We start from the raw sequence: 16,296 nt of genomic DNA on the forward strand, positions 1-16,296 counted from the left end.
CTTAATTGTAAAGTTCTTTATGTTTATAATTTCTATTCTAGTTCAATGAGATTGTTTGTCCTAGAGTAGCAGGAGATACTGGAGAATTCCCTACATTATGTATGTCCTCTGCTGAAAGATAAAGAATGATCCCTGCAGAATTACTCCCTGCTTCTCTCTCTCACACACACAAACATACACACATGCATAAACTTCTCTCTCTCTCTCTCTCACACACACACACACAGATATATACTCATTTTCTGTGTTGTTGTTGTTGTTGTTGTTTTAACTTAGAACCTCCTAAGAAGAAAATGGACCCAGAAAATCACTCCTCAGTGACTGAGTTCATCCTCACTGGGCTCACAGGACAGCCACGACTCCAGCTGCCCCTTTTCCTCCTCTTCCTAGGAATCTATGTGGTCACAGTGGTGGGGAATCTGGGCATGATCACACTGGTTGGGCTCAGTTCTCACCTGCATACACCTATGTATTATTTCCTCAGCAATTTGTCCCTTATTGATCTCTGTCAGTCCACTGTCATTACCCCCAAAATGCTGATGAACTTTGTGACAGAGAAAAACATCATCTCCTATCCTGAATGCATGACTCAGCTATATTTCTTTCTTCTTTTTATTATTTCAGAGTGTTATATGTTGGCTGAAATGGCATATGACCGCTATGTTGCCATCTGTAACCCCTTGCTTTATAATGCCATCATGTCTTATTATAGGTGCTTCCAGCTCACAGCAGCAGGTTATATCTCGTGCATCATTCAATCAACATTCCATACTTGCCTTATGTTGAGACTCTATTTCTGCAAAGCCAATGTGATTAACCATTATTTCTGTGATGTTTTTCCACTCATGGAGCTATCCTGTTCTAGCATCTATTTCAACGAGTTATTGGCTCTAGTCTGCAGTTCTTTCAACGTCCTGATTCCTGCCTTGACTATTCTTATTTCCTATATCTTCATCCTCTATAAAATCTTCCACATCCACTCCACTGAGAGCAGGTCCAAAGCCTTCAGCACTTGCAGTTCCCACATCTTGGCTGTTGCTGTTTTCTATGGATCTGCAGCATTCATGTACCTGCAGCCATCATCTGTGAGCCCCATGGACCAAGGGAAAGTGTCCTCTGTGTTTTATACCTGCATTGTGCCCATGCTGAATCCTTTGATCTACAGTTTGAGGAATAAGGATGTCAAATTGGCCCTGAAGAATATTCTGAACCTTGGAAAATACAGATGAATAGACTCACTGTTGGTGTCATTATCAGAAATAAATGTTTGTTTTGCTGAGATATGCAATGTTTTAGTTTTATTGTTCAAATTTTTGGAAATTCAGGATCATTTCCCTATACAATACATTTCCCAAATTCCCTCAAGGCTAATTCTTTGGAATTTGTGTTATATTGATTATGTATGGAGAAATATCAAGAATAATGTCAGAGACTCTTGAGAATTAAAGAAGCTCCAGTGTAATATAAAAAAATACAAATAAGAATAACTATGATGATCATCATAATGTAATAACATATTATTGAGATAGTATAAAATATCAAACACTGTACCCAGCACTTTATATCAGACAACTTTCTTTAATATTTATGATATCTCTCAAGGCAAGCCCTAATATTGTTTCCATTTGAAAGATGAATAAATTGAAGCTTGTTTACTTTGAGTAAATGTCCCCATAGTCCCAAACTTAATAAAGACAGAGAATGTCTGGCTCCAGGAACCATGATTTTACTCAAAGTAATCTATTGTCCGCAGGTAATTGTGGGTAAATGTAAGGCCTTCCCAAGAATTTCCTTCTACACATTAAACTTCTACTTTTCCTGTGAGACTGTATTGCTTTCCCCTAGACCTCTCCAATGCAATTTTCACTTTTATTTCATTTGATTTAATGAAAATAATAAAAATATTTCAAACTTGTGTTGATCAAGCTAAAAGACCAAATGCAGAGTTAATACAGAATCCGAAGATAAGACTCATCAATGAGATTCAAATTATCATGTTCAATACTAACAATTTTCATAAAAATAGCCCAATACATTTTTATCTTTAAACCATTAGTGCTATACCGTTTATGTAACAGGGGCTTCCCTGGTGGTTCAACAGTAAAGAATACAGCTGCCAACGCAGGGGACGTAAGTTCAGTCCTTGGTGAGGAAGATACCCTGGAGAGGGAAATGGCAACCCACTCCAGTATTCTTGCTCAGGAATTCCCATGAAGAGAGGAGCCTTGTGGGCTACAGTCCACAGGGTCACAGAGCGTCTGTTCAACACAACCTTGCCACTAAACTACAACAGTAAATTTATGTTAACAACGGTTCATAATAAACCAAAACTATGCAAGTTGTATCACTTTCATGAGGTTCATGCACTTTTTCCATGGAAGGTATAAGCAATTGCTATTTCTTGACAGTTTTATCTTGGAAATATCTTTTCTCTCCCCTCATAGTTGTCTTTTTTTAGCTTCTGGGCATTAACATCTGGTAAGTATAAATTCACATGAAACTCTAAATATCTAGTTGTCTTCTGCCTCTTCTCAGTTCAAATCGTCTTACTCATTACTGACAGATCAACGTTTTGGGGGTAGTGTGCTGCCTTATTCACCTGTAGTGTCCAAATATACCACAAATATATGAAGCATACTTTTATTTACCACCCATGTATTTTATTATCTATTCTTTCATCAAAGTCAAACATTCATTTTCAATTATTTCATATTGACTTAATTTTCATATTATTTATATTATATTTTTATATTATTTGACTGAATTTTCATCAGTACTATAAAAAGAAGGTAAAATGGCTACAATTACAACTTCTATCTTAGGCATGATTCCTTGTCTGCTATATATAGTCCAGAATATATATATATATATATATATATAAATCAGCCAAATCAGCACATATACCCTCTCTGAACTGAAAGAATGGCTTCTATGGGTTTCTTCAAAATTTTAATATCTGAATAATTACAGGAATTATCTGTTTATTTCCTTTTTACATTCTTTCTATATCTGATCTTTACTAAACTCCAACTCTCTTTCTCACTTCTTTTTGGCACACTAAAGCAACTTCAAATGTAGTCTGTTCACTTATAAGGTGGCATGCCAGACACACAGTATTCTTCTCCAAACATATCAGAATCTTGCAGCCACAACAAGCCCTTAGCTAAAAGATTTTTGGGGCTTGGGTATGGTGGATTTTCCTTGAATCTGAAAGAACTCCATTGGAAGGTATTCAAAACAAGAGATCCTCTAGCACCCTGTTTCTCAGAGTGGTCTATAGGTGAGAAATAGTGGAAAAATCTGAGAGATTTTATTTAAAATGTATAATCTCAAACTTACTATCAGAATCTTACTATCAGAATCTGCCTTTGATCAAGATCCTTAGGTTATTCCTGTGCACATTAAAAGTTGAGAAGTTTTTGAAAGATATTGATATCTGACCTCACATGCTAAAATTTTGACTTAATTGGTATAGTGTTCACCATCGGTATTGAAATTAAGGAAAATTAAGAAAACAAACAAACAAACAAAAAAGCCTCCCCTCATAATTTTTAAAAGAGTTTAAATGAGTATCTAAAATTGAGAAAGACTAGCTTCCCTTGTGGCTCAGCTGGTAGGAATCTGCCTGCTTTGTGGGAGACCTCGGTTTGATGCCTGGGTTGGAAAGATCCCAGGGAGAAGGGAAAGGCTACCCACTCCAGTATTCTGGCCTGGAGAATTCCATGGGCTCTATAGTCCATGGGGTCACAAAGAGTCAGACACAATTGAATGACTTTCACTTTCAATGTAACACAAGTATAAACTTTAAAAATAACTGAATCTTCTTATATTTAACTATAAGATCTCTCAACTTGAATGTGCAATTTACCTTGAATCAATCATTTTATGTATACTTCCAAATTTCCTATTTTAGAATAAAAATTGAAAATCTAATATATAAGAATAGAACAAGCATGAAACATAACTGCCTATTAAAAAAGTTTATATATGCAACTTAGAAACTAGATTAATTAATAGAGAGGCCCTAAAATATTAAAAAATTAAGCCAATATTCTGAATTCCTACCCCATAACTTTAAATCCAATAACATATAGATTTGTCCTTGAATTAATATGTATATTATGTATTTACATATAAAATGGATTAAATACATTTTTGTACAAAGATAAGTGATTTGTTCATCATTTTAAAATTTGTTGCCACATTACCATTAAGATAATTTGTCAGAATGTTGCTTGATCCTCTAAAACCTTTTATTCACAGAGTGAACTGGGAACTGGTAGCTCTGGCTAGGAGACTGTAAAGATGCAGAATCTCTAGGAGTTTTATAGTTTCTGGTCTTACATTTAGATCTTTAATCCATTTTGAGTTTATTTTTGTGTATGGTGTTAGAAAGTGTATGATTTTCATTATTTTATAAGTGGTTGACCAGTTTTCGCAGCACCACTTGTTAAAGAGATTGTCTTTTCTTCATTGTATATTCTTGTCTTCTTTGTCAAAGATAAGGTGTAACACAGGTGTGTGGATTTATCTCTGGGCTTTCTATTTTGTTCCATTGATCTATATTTCTGTCTTTGTGCCAGAACCATACAGTCTTGATGACTGTAGCTTTGTAGTATAGCCTGAAGTCAGGCAGGTTGATTCCTCCAGTTCCATTTTTCATTCTCAAGATTGCCTTGGATATTCGAGGTTTTTTTGTATTTTCATACAAATTTTGAAATTATTTGTTCTAATTCTCTGAAAAATACCATTGGTAGCTTGATACAGCATGTGTTGAATCTACAGATTGCTTTGGGTGGTATACTCATTTTCACTATACCGATTCTTCCGATCCATGAACATGGTATATTTCTCCATCTATTTGTGTCATCTTTGATTTCTTTCAGTGTTTTGTAGTTTTCTATATGTAGGTCTTTTTTTCTTTAGGTAGATTTATTCCTAGGTATTTTATTCTTTTCATTGCAATGGTGAATAGAATTGTTTTCTTAATTTCTCTTTCTGTTTTCTCATTGTTAGTTTATAGGAATGCAAGGGATTTCTGTATTGATTTTATATCCTGCAACTTTACTATATTCATGGATTAGCTTTAGTAATTTTCTGGTGAAGTCTTTAGGGTTTTCTATGTAGAGGATCATGTCATCTGCAAACAGTGAGAATTTTACTTCTTCTTTTCCAATCTATATTCCTTTTATTTCTTTTTTCTTCTCTGATTCCTGTGGCTAGAACTTCCAAAACTATGTTGAATAGTAGTGGTGAAAGTGGGCACCCTTGTCTTGTTCCTGACTTTAGGGGAAATGCTTTCAATTTTTCACCAGTGAGGATAATATTTCCTGGGGTTTATCATATATGGCTTTTATTATGTTGAGGTATGTTCCTTCTATGCCTGCTTTCTGGAGAGTTTTTATCATAAATGGATGCTGAATTTTGACAAATGCTTTCTCTGCATCTATTGAGATAATCATACAGTTTTTATCTTTCAATCTGTTAAGGTGGTGTATTACATTGATTGATTTTTGAATATTGAAGAATCCTTGCATCCCTGGGGTAAAAACCATTTGGTCATGATGTATGTTCTTTTTAATATTTTGTTGAATTCTGCTTGCTAGAATTTTGTTGAGGATTTTGGCATCTATATTCATCAGTGATATTGGCCAGTAGATTTTTTTTTTTTGTAGTATCTTTGTCCGGTATTGGTTTTAGGGTAATGGTGGCCTCATAGAATGAGCTTGGCAGTTTACTTTCCTCTGCAATTTTCTGAAACAATTTGAGTAGAATAGGTGTTAGCTCTTCTAGGCAAAACACTCTCTGACATAAACCACAGCAGGATCTTCTATGACCCATTTCCCAGAGTAATGAAAATAAAAGCAAAAATAACCAAATGGGACCTAATTAAACTCAAAAGCTTTTGCATAACGAAGTAAACTATAAGCAATGTGAAAAGACAGCCTTCAGAATGGGAGAAAATAATAGCAAACGAAGCAACTGATAAAGAATTGATTTCAAAAATATACAAGCAGCTCATGCAGCTCAATTCCAGAAAATAAATGACCCAATCAAAAAATGGGCTAAAGAACTAAACAGACATTTCTCTAAAGAAGATCTACAGATGGCTAACAAACACATGAAAAGATGCTCAACATCACTCATGATCAGAGAAATGCAAATCAAAACCATAATGATGTACCATCTCACGCCAGTCAGAATGGCTGCTATCAAAAATTCTACAAACAATAAATGCTGGAGAGGGTGCAGAGAAAATGGAACCCTCTTACACTGTTGGTGGGAATGCAAACTAGTACAGCCACTATGGAGAACAGGGTGGAGATTCCTTAAAAAAAATGGAAATAGAGCTGCAATATGACCCAGCAATCCCACTGCTGGGCATACATACTGAGGAAAGCAGAATTGAAAGAGACACATGAACCCCAATGTTCATCGCAGCACTGTTTACAATAAGCTAAGATATGGAAGCAACCTAGATGTCCATCAGCAGACTAATGGATAATAAAGATGTGGTACATATACACAATGGAATATTACTCAGGTATTAAAAATAATGCAATTGAATCAGTTCTAATGAGGTGGATGAAATGGGAGCCTATTATACAGAGTGAAGTAAGTCAAAAAGAAAAACACTAATACAGTATAATAACACATATTTATGGAATTTAGAAAGATGGTAAAGATGACCCTATATGCGAGACAGCAAAAGAGGCATAGATGTAAAGAACAGACTATAGGACTCTGTGGGAGAAGGTGATCTTGGGATGATCTGAGAGAATAGCATTGAAACATGTATATTGCCATATGTGAAATAGATCACCCGTCCAGGTTCGATGCATGAGACAGGGTGCTCAGGGCGGGTGTTACTGGGATGACCCTGAGGAATGGGATGGGAAGGGAGGTGGGAGGGTGGTTCAGGATGGGGGACACATGTACACCCATGGCTGATTCATCTGAATGTATGGCAAAAACCACTACAGTATTTTCAAGTAATTAGCCTCCAATTAAAATTAATTAATTAAAAAAATTCAGAATCTCATAATCTCAAATGCTCCTCAGAATTTCTGGTTGAGGATCTGATTTTGAAAAAATCTCCAGGAGATCCTGTGAAGAAATCTTGATCACTAATTGATGACTTCAGGATTGACAGAGAATCCCTTTTGAAAGAAAAAGTTAGACAACTGGGCACAGGTCAACTGCAACTGCTTCTTTTCTCAAGAGCTTGTCTCCTGAGAAATGGAAATCTTTGCAGAGTATTTGAGTCTGTTATTTATTGCCTGACATATATGAAATCCAGGACACACCTTCATAGCACAGAGATCACAACCGCTCAGGGGAGAACTGAGAAAGCTGCAGATATTTGCTATCTTTAAACTGAAGAAACACACACTGAAGATTTAAAATTAGAGATGCTGATCTGTGATGCAGACCAGCTTCAAAAGGGGTTGAGACCTGGGCTATGCTGGCCCTCTCAACACTAAAGACAGCAGAATGCTGGGTACCTATCATTCCTGACACCAACACAGAGCTATATTCTGAGTCAAAGGAAGCCTGATGCAAATAAAATTTGGTGTTGAGATTTCCAGCAAGAAGAAAGGTGAGTGTATTCATCTCACATTTGTGACTTGAGACTATTAAGGCTGGAAATAATACTGTGAAAATTCAGGCAAATTTTCATTATATATTCATGTATGGAATTACTTATAAAATCCCATTTATATCTTCCTATGTCCTCAACACTATGCAATTTACTTGTTATACAGAGGTGGACAAGTCTGATTTGGTGCATCATCTGACTTATGGTATATGAAAGTAAAGAACTAAAAAGCCTCTTGATGAAAGTGAAAGTGAGAGTGAAAATGTTGGCTGAAAGCTCAGCATTCAGAAAACTAAGATCATGGTATTTGGTCCCATCGCTTTATGGGAAATAGATGGGGAAACAGTGGAAACAGTGTCAGACTTTATTTTGGGGGCTCCAAAATCACTGCAGATGGTGATTGCAACCATAAAATTAAAAGACACTTACTCTTTGGAAGAAAAGTTATGACCAACCTAGATAGCATATTCAAAAGTAGAGACATTACTTTGCCAACAAAGGTCTGTCTAGTCAAGGCTATGGTTTTTCCAGTGGTCATGTATGGATGTGAGAGTTGGACTGTGAAGAAAGCTGAGTGCCAAAGAATTGATGTTTTTGAACTGTGGTGTTGGAGAAGACTCTTGACATTCCCTTGGACTGCAAGGAGATCCAACCAGTCCATCCTAAAGGAGACTAGTCCTGGGTGTTCATTGGAAGGACTGATGCTGATGCTGAAACTCCAATACTTTGGCCACCTCATGCAAAGTGTTGACTCATTGAAAAAGACTCTGATGCTGGGAGGGATTGGGGGAAGGAGGAGAAGGGGACGACAGAGGATGGGATGGCTGGATGGCATCACCGACTTGATGCACATGAGTTTGGGTGAACTCCAGGAGTTGGTAATGGACAAGGAAGCCTGGTGTGCTGCGATTCATGGGATCTCGAAGAGTCAGACACGACTGAGAGACTGAACTGAACTGAACTGAAGTTTTAAAATGTGCTGTTTAGAAATGACAGTTTTCTAAACTTGAAGTAAGAAGGTTAAATCAATTACAAGGTGTTGGAGAATGGTTTCATGATGACTTCTAACTTAAAGAAGATTTGAAAAGAAAATAGAACATATTTACAAAACAACAGAAATAAAGAGAGTTGGTAGGATTATTTCATGTGAAAAAACAAAATGATAGACAACTGAGAAACATGACATGGTCCCCAAATTGAAAGAATTGAAAGTTGGGTGCCAGAGGAATTTGATTACAAAAACTAAAAATGGAGAGGGGCAAAACAGTGTGGCATTTTTACTTTATTCTAAAATCTTTAAAGGAAATCTTTTCTCCAGTGTCCCTGAATGTGGGTCATCATCTGGTTTAGGGTTGAGTGCATTTTGTGATGAGAATTAATAGTTCGTTCCTGTTCTAGGCATTCAAATGTTAAAATATTTTTCTTACTTTGATTAAAGAGAGTGTTTTAATTCTTTCAAACACGCTGCACCAAAAAAAAAAAAATTTTTTTTTTGCTTTTCTTAGGATATATGATGATGTCTGCAAATTATCCCATTACCTTCAAATATTTTCCAAGTTTTTTATAGATGCTTGTATGTCTTCTCACTTATCTCTCCTTCAAAAAGATATCTATAACTAAATACAGAACTCCAGATATAAGTCCAGTACAGTGCTTCCAAATCTCATGGCACACATGTTCTTATTGTTCTTTAGTCACTAAATCGTGTTCAATTCTTTGCAACCTCATTGACCACAGCACACCAGGCTCCTTTGTCCTCCACTATCTTCCTGAGTTTGCTCAAATTCATGTCAACTGAGTCAGTGATGCTCTCCAACCATCTCATCTTGTACTGCCTGCTTCTCCTTTAGCCTTCAGTTGAAAGAGTCAATTCCTAGGCAGAATGATAAGAAGGCCAAGTGTCCCCAAGGAGATAGGGATCTGGAAATCTCAAGGAAGAGGAAAGGACAAACTCCCCACCCCCCTTCATTCCTTAGTCTTAGTCACATAAAATGTTTTTATCTTTAAGCTTTGAACTGATGATTACACTACAAACAACTCAGTTTAAACTCTGTAAGGTGAGGTGAAGTCGCTCAGTCGTGTCTGACTCTTTGCGACCCCGTGGACTGTAACCTACTAGGCTTCTCCGTCCATGGGATTCTCCATGTAAGAATACTGGAGTGGATTGCCATTTCCTTCTCCAGCGGATCTTCCCAACCCAGGGATCGAACCCGGATCTCCCGCATTGGAGGCAGACGCTTTAACCTCTGAGCCACCAGGGAAGCTATAACAACAACCTATTCTGCTTGAGGACAGTTTCTCCTTCCTGAAAACCTTCTGGCTAATCCTGTTATCTTAAAAATGTAAAGTGTGAGAGCATGTCTAGTAAGATCTTTACAACTTCTAGACATTCTTTTGATTCATTGTAAAAACTAATTAAAAAGTATATAACTCCATTGCTAACACTAGTGAGGGGGCACTCTTTCTGCCCCCTTCTGATGTCTATGTCAGAAGCTTTCTCTATCTCTTTTATACTTTAATGAAACTTTATTACACAAAAGCTCTGAGTGATCAAGCCTCGTCTCTGCCCCGGATTGAATTCTTCTCCACAGGCCAAGCATCCCGGCATCTTTAGTGGTTCAAAACCTTCAGCACATGCAGCTCCCACATCTTAGCTGTTGCTGTTTTCTATGGATCTGCAGCATTCATATATCTGCAGCCATCATCGGTCAGTTTCATGGATGAAGGAAAAGTGTCCTCTCTGTTTTATACTATTGTTGTGTCCATACTGAATCCCCTGATTTATAGCCGACAGAACAGAGATGTCAATGTTGCCCTAAAGAAAATGCTAGAGAGAAGAATATTCTTTTGATCAGAAATAATATGAGAATGATTTTTTAGTCTACATAACTGGCTATTTTATTGTGTAAGTTGATATTTAATTTTAGCCCACATGTCAATATATATTTATCAACATATATCCATACATTTAGTGGCATTATATTGACAGTATTTCATATTCATATGGCCTGTGATGCCATTTGTCTCTGAGTTTTTTCTCTCATAAACATCACTGAGACACAGATTAAAAGAAATACTAAGGATGATCTGGATCCATGGACCCACTAAAGTCATCAACACCATTCCTTCCTCTGTTCTTCTCTACAACTGATAAAAACCCTCAATTAAGTATCTTCTAGCAGTTATCACTAATGTTCTTTCTTCTGTTCAATAAAAAACAACAAAACTGATAGCAGTATAGTGACTGTAATCTCTACCTTTTGCACATCTAATCTGGAAAAGTATCTTTCCCAAATCCTAACTTGTGAATATCTGACTTCTTAAGTCATTAAGTTACTTTGAGAACCAACACTGGACTTGGAAAAAATTTCTAGATATAACCCCAAAAGCATAATTCATAAGAATTGATAGTGTGGATTTCATCAAAACTAAAATATTTTGCTTTTCAAAGACGATGTTAAGTGAATAAAAGATGGTTTTAGGTAAGTGCATACACATATTTTCATATATAGATAGATATATATGATAGATAAACAGTAATTTCTAAGTTTCATAATTTGTTTTCTTAAATTGCACTTTTTATATAATAAATGAAAGCTGTCTGACCTGCTATAATGCATTATCTTGTTTAGTGCATCATTCTCTTTAAGTCTTTTCACAATATCCTTTTTTGTTAGTCTTAGGTGACTCAAAGAATCCTAGAGTTCACTTTGTTTTAGATGTGTGACTGGACTCTAGAAAACAAGTGTGAATCTATTGCATACTTCTGGCACTATACCAGAAGCCACATCAGCCACAATACCTAGAGTGAACCCTAGATCTTTCTTTCCAAACTACTATATTTCTTACATATGTATAACGTTTCATATTTATGAATCATATGAAAAATTATTCTTCCCTTCTGAGTCACATTCAATTCAACATCTTTGAGGTATCAAAGAACCATGCTTAACTTTTTCCTCTTTGATTTTCTTGACCAATTTCTACCACCCACCCACACGCTTATGAAAGAAATAATACGTGAATACTTATTTTATATACTGGTTATGTCAGGCTTACCATTACCAAGTCAATGGGTTGCTAATCCAGGCAACTCAGGGTTACAAGTTGAAGATGCTGTCACTGGATGTGTGTGTGTGTGGATGTGTGTGTGTGTGTGCATGTGTGTGTGAGTGTGTGTGCATGCTCAGTTGCTCAGTCATGTCCAACTCTTTGAGGCCCCATGGATTGTAGCCTACCAAGTTCCTGTGCCCATGGAATTTTTCAGGCAATAATACTGGAGTGGAGTGCCATTTCTTACTCCAGGGAACATTCCAAATCTAGGATCTGACCCACATCTCCCATGGCTCCCAAAAGAGGAGCATCAAATCTATCATTCTGTTTGACTTAATAATAGCTTTAATTTCTTTCTCACAAGCATTTATGCTGATGAGAGAGAACTGAATTACAAGTGGACTTTGAAGGTCATTTTAATACATGAAGGAAGTTAATTAGTATAAATTATTTGTGAAAGTTTATTTCCTGCTGCTGGATTTAGGGTATTTCAATGTTCATACTCATAATTCATAAATCATCATGGATTCAATCAAGTCTGTTAGAATGTGAGAACCAGACACACTCATTTCTGTACTTTCTTTGTTACCTGATAATTCAAGGGTATCCAAAACCACTGGAAAGTTGCTTCAGAAGTAATTAACCTCCAATTAAAATAAATAAATTTATATTTTAAAAAAAGAAAGAAAAAAACTAAAAAAAAAGAAACAGAGAGAGTTAATATTCTGATACATTTAGACTGAAATGCACTTATGAGCAGAAGTCTTCTTTCTTCCGCTTTCTCATATTCTAAGAAGGGGCCAGCACACTAAGCACAGGCGGCTGGGGCCGGCGCACTAAGCACGGCCGAGAGGAGCTACCCCACGTCTGAGGTCAGGGGCAGCGGCCTAGAGTGACAGGCTGCAATGGCACAGGAATGGCCGAGAGGAGCTACCCTGCATCCAAGGCCAGGGATGGGGGCTGAGAGGAGCTACCCCGCGTCCAAGGTCAGGGGTGGTGGCTGAGAGGAGCCACCCCACGTCCGAGGCCAGGTGCAGTGCCCGAGGCCAGGGGCAGCGGCCACGAGGAGCATCCCTATGCCCCAGGCCAGGGCAGTGGCTGGGAGGGGCAACACCACGTCCAAGAAGCAGTGGCTGTGCGGGCACAGGAGGGCCTAGATGAGCCAGCCCACGCTGAAGTTCAGGAAGGGTGGCAGTGAGGAGATACCCCTCATCAAAGGTAAGGAGCAGCAGCTGTGCTTTGCTGCAGCAGCCATGAAGAGATACCCCACGCCCAAGGTAAGAAAACCCAAGTAAGATGGTAGGTGTTGCAAGAGGGCATCAGAGGGCAGACACACTGAAACCATACTCACAGAAAACTAGTCAATCCAATCACACTAGGACCACAGCCTTGTCTAACTCAATAAAACTAAGCCATGCCCACGGGGTAAGCCAAGACAGGCGGGTCATGGTGGAGAGGTCTGACAGAATGTGGTCCACTGGAGGGAGAAGGGAATGGCAAACCATTTCAGTATTCTTCCCTTGAGGACTCCATGAACAGTATGAAAAGGCAAAATGATAGGATACTGAAAGAGGAACTACCCAGGTCAGTAGGTGCCCAATATGCTACTGGAGATCAGTGGAGAAATAACTCTAGAAAGAATGAAGGGATGGAGCCAAAGCAAAAACAACACCCAGCTGTGGATGTGACTGGTGATAGAAGCAAGGTCCAATGCTGTAAAGAGCAATATTGCATAGGAACCTGGAATGTCAGGTCCATGAATCAAGGCAAATTGAAAGTGGTCAAACAAGAAATGGCAAGAGTGAACATTGACATTCTAGGACTCAATGAACTAAAATGGACTGGAATGGGTGAATTTAACTCAGATGACAATTATATCTACTACTGCAGGCAAGAATCCCTTAGAAGAAATAGAGTAGCCATCATGGACAACAAAAGAGTCCAAAATGCAGTACTTGGATTCAATCTCAAAAATGACAAAATGATCTCTTTTCGTCTCCAAACCATTCAATATCACAGTAATCCAAGTCTATGCCCCAACCAGTAATGCTGAAGAAGCTGAAGTTGAATGGTATTATGAAGACCTACAAGACCTTTTAGAACTAACACCCAAAAAAAGATGTCCTTTTCATTATAGGGGACTGAAATGCAAAAGTAGAAAGTCAAGAAACACCTGGAGTAACAGACAAATTTGGCCTTGGAATGAGGAATGAAGCAGGGCAAAGACTAATAGAGTTTTGCCAAGAAAATGCACTGGTCATAGCAAATACCCTCTTCCAACAACACAAGAGAAGACTTTACACATGGACATCACCAGATGGTCAATACTGAAATCAGACTGATTATATTATTTGCAGCCAAAGATGGAAAAGCTCTATACAGTCAGCAAAACAAGACCAGGAGCTGACTGTGGCTCAGATCATGAACTCCTCATTACCAAATTCAGACTTAAATTGAAGACAGTAAGGAAAACCACTAGACCATTCAGGCATGACCTAAATCAAATCCCTTATGATTATACAGTGGAAGTGAGAAATAGATTTAAGGGCTTAGATCTGATAGATAGAGTGCCTGATAAACTATGGAATGAGGTTCGTGACATTGTACAGGAGACAGGGATCAAGACCATCCGCATGGAAAAGAAATGCAAAAAAGCAAAATGGCTGTCTGAGGAGGCCTTACAAATAGCTGTGAAAAGAAGAGAGGTGAAAACCAAAGGAGAAAAGGAAAGATACAAGCATCTGAATGCAGAGTTCCAAAGAATAGCAAGAAGAGATAAGAAAGCCTTCTTCAGCAATCAATGCAAAGAAATAGAAGAAAAGAACAGAATGGGGAAGACTAGAGATCTCTTCAAGAAAATTAGAGATACCAAGGGAATATTTCATGCAAAGATGGGCTCGATAAAGGACAGAAATGGTCTGGACCTAACAGAAGCAGAAGATATTAAGAAGAGGTGATAAGAATACACAGAAGAACTGTACAAAAAAGGTCTTCCCGACCCAGATAATCATGATGGTGTGATCACTCATCTAGAGCCAGACATCCTGGAATGTGAGGTCAAGTAGGCCTTAGAAAGCATCACTACGAACAAAGCTAGTGGAGGCGATGGAATTCCAATTGAGCTATTTCAAATCCTGAAAGTTGATGCTGTGAAAGTGCTGCACTCAATATGCCAGCAAGTTTGGAAAACTCAGCAGTGGCCGCAGGACTGGAAAAGGTCAGTTTTCAATCCAATCCCAAAGAAAGGCAATGCCAAAGAATGCTCAAACTACCGCACAATTGCTCTCATCTCACATGCTAGTAAAGTAATGCTCAAAATTCTCCAAGCCAGGCTTCAGCAATATGTGAACTGTGAACTTCCGATGTTCAAGCTGGTTTTAGAAAAGGCAGAGGAACCAGATATCAAATTGCCAACATCCGCTGGATTATGGAAAAAGCAAGAGAGTTTCAGAAAAACATTTATTTCTGCTTTATTAACTATGCCAAAGCCTTTGACTGTGTGGATCACAATAAACTGTGGAAAATTCTGAGAGAGATGGGAATACCAGACCACCTGACCTGCCTCTTGAGAAATCTGTATGCAGGCTAGGAAGCAACAGTTAGAACTGGCCATGGAACAACAGACTGGTTCCAAATAGGAAAAGGAGTACATCAAGGCTGTATATTGTCTCCCTGCTTAAACTTCTATGCAGAGTACATCATGAGAAACGCTGGAGTGGAAGAAACACAAGCTGGAATCAAGATTGCCGGGAGAAATATCAATAACCTCAGATATGCAGATGACACCACCCTTATGGCAGAAAATGAAGAGGAACTAAAAAGCTTCTTGATGAAAGTGAAAGACGAGAGTGAAAAAGTTGGCTTAAAGCTCAACATTCGGAAAATGAAGATCATGGCATCCGGTCCCATCACTCATGGGAAATAGATGGGGAAACAATGGAAACAGTGTCAGACTTTATTTTTGGGGGCTCCAAAATCACTGCAGATGGTGATTGCAGCCATCAAATTAAAAGACACTTACTCCTTGGAAGAAAAGTTATGACCAACCTAGATAGTATATTCAAAAGCACAGACATTACTTGCAGACTAAGGTCCATCTAGTCAAGGCTATGGCTTTTCCAGTGGTCATGTATGGATGTGAGAGTTGGACTGTGAAGAAAGCTGAGCGCCGAAGAATTTATGCTTTTGAACTGTGGTGTTGGAGAAGACTTGAGAGTCCCTTGGACTGCAAGGAGATCAGCCCTGGGATTTCTTTGGAAGGAATGATGCTAAAGCTGAAACTCCAATACTTTGGCCACCTCATGCGAAGAGTTGACTCACTGGAAAAGACTTTGATGCTGGGAGGGATTGAGGGCAGGAGGAGAAGGGGACAACAGAGGATGAGATGGCTGGATGGCATCACTGACTTGATGGACATGAGTCTGAATGAACTCCGGGAGATGGTGATGGACAGGGAGGCCTGGCATGCTGCGATTTATTGGGTCACAAAGAGTCGGACATGACTGAGCAACTGAACTGAACTGAACTGAACTGAAAGAAGGGTTTGTTAGGTCAGTCATACATATCCTTAAACACTTTATTACATAATATAACTTCTGTGATTTTCAAAACGCATAGGAGAATATAATGAAGATCTGTACAAA

At 38.2% G+C, this 16,296-nt stretch overlaps 1 protein-coding gene across 1 annotated transcript; it reads left to right on the top strand.

Moving 5' to 3' along the window:
• The first annotated feature begins 290 nt into the window (after window positions 1–290).
• Window positions 291–1,229, top strand: LOC120874399. The gene has a single exon (XM_040255768.1). It carries the CDS (start codon window positions 294–296, stop codon window positions 1,227–1,229), a length of 936 nt encoding a protein of 311 aa, XP_040111702.1. The 5' UTR covers window positions 291–293.
• The last annotated feature ends 15,067 nt before the right edge of the window (window positions 1,230–16,296 follow it).

The sequence above is a fragment of the Oryx dammah genome, unplaced genomic scaffold, assembly GCF_014754425.2.
Source record: "Oryx dammah isolate SB20612 unplaced genomic scaffold, SCBI_Odam_1.1 HiC_scaffold_15, whole genome shotgun sequence".
NCBI lineage: Eukaryota > Metazoa > Chordata > Mammalia > Artiodactyla > Bovidae > Oryx > Oryx dammah.

Coding starts and splice junctions, on each gene's coding strand:
- LOC120874399 (XM_040255768.1), top strand. CDS start 294: ATGGACCCAGAAAATCACTCCTCAGTGACTGAGTTCATCCTCACTGGG.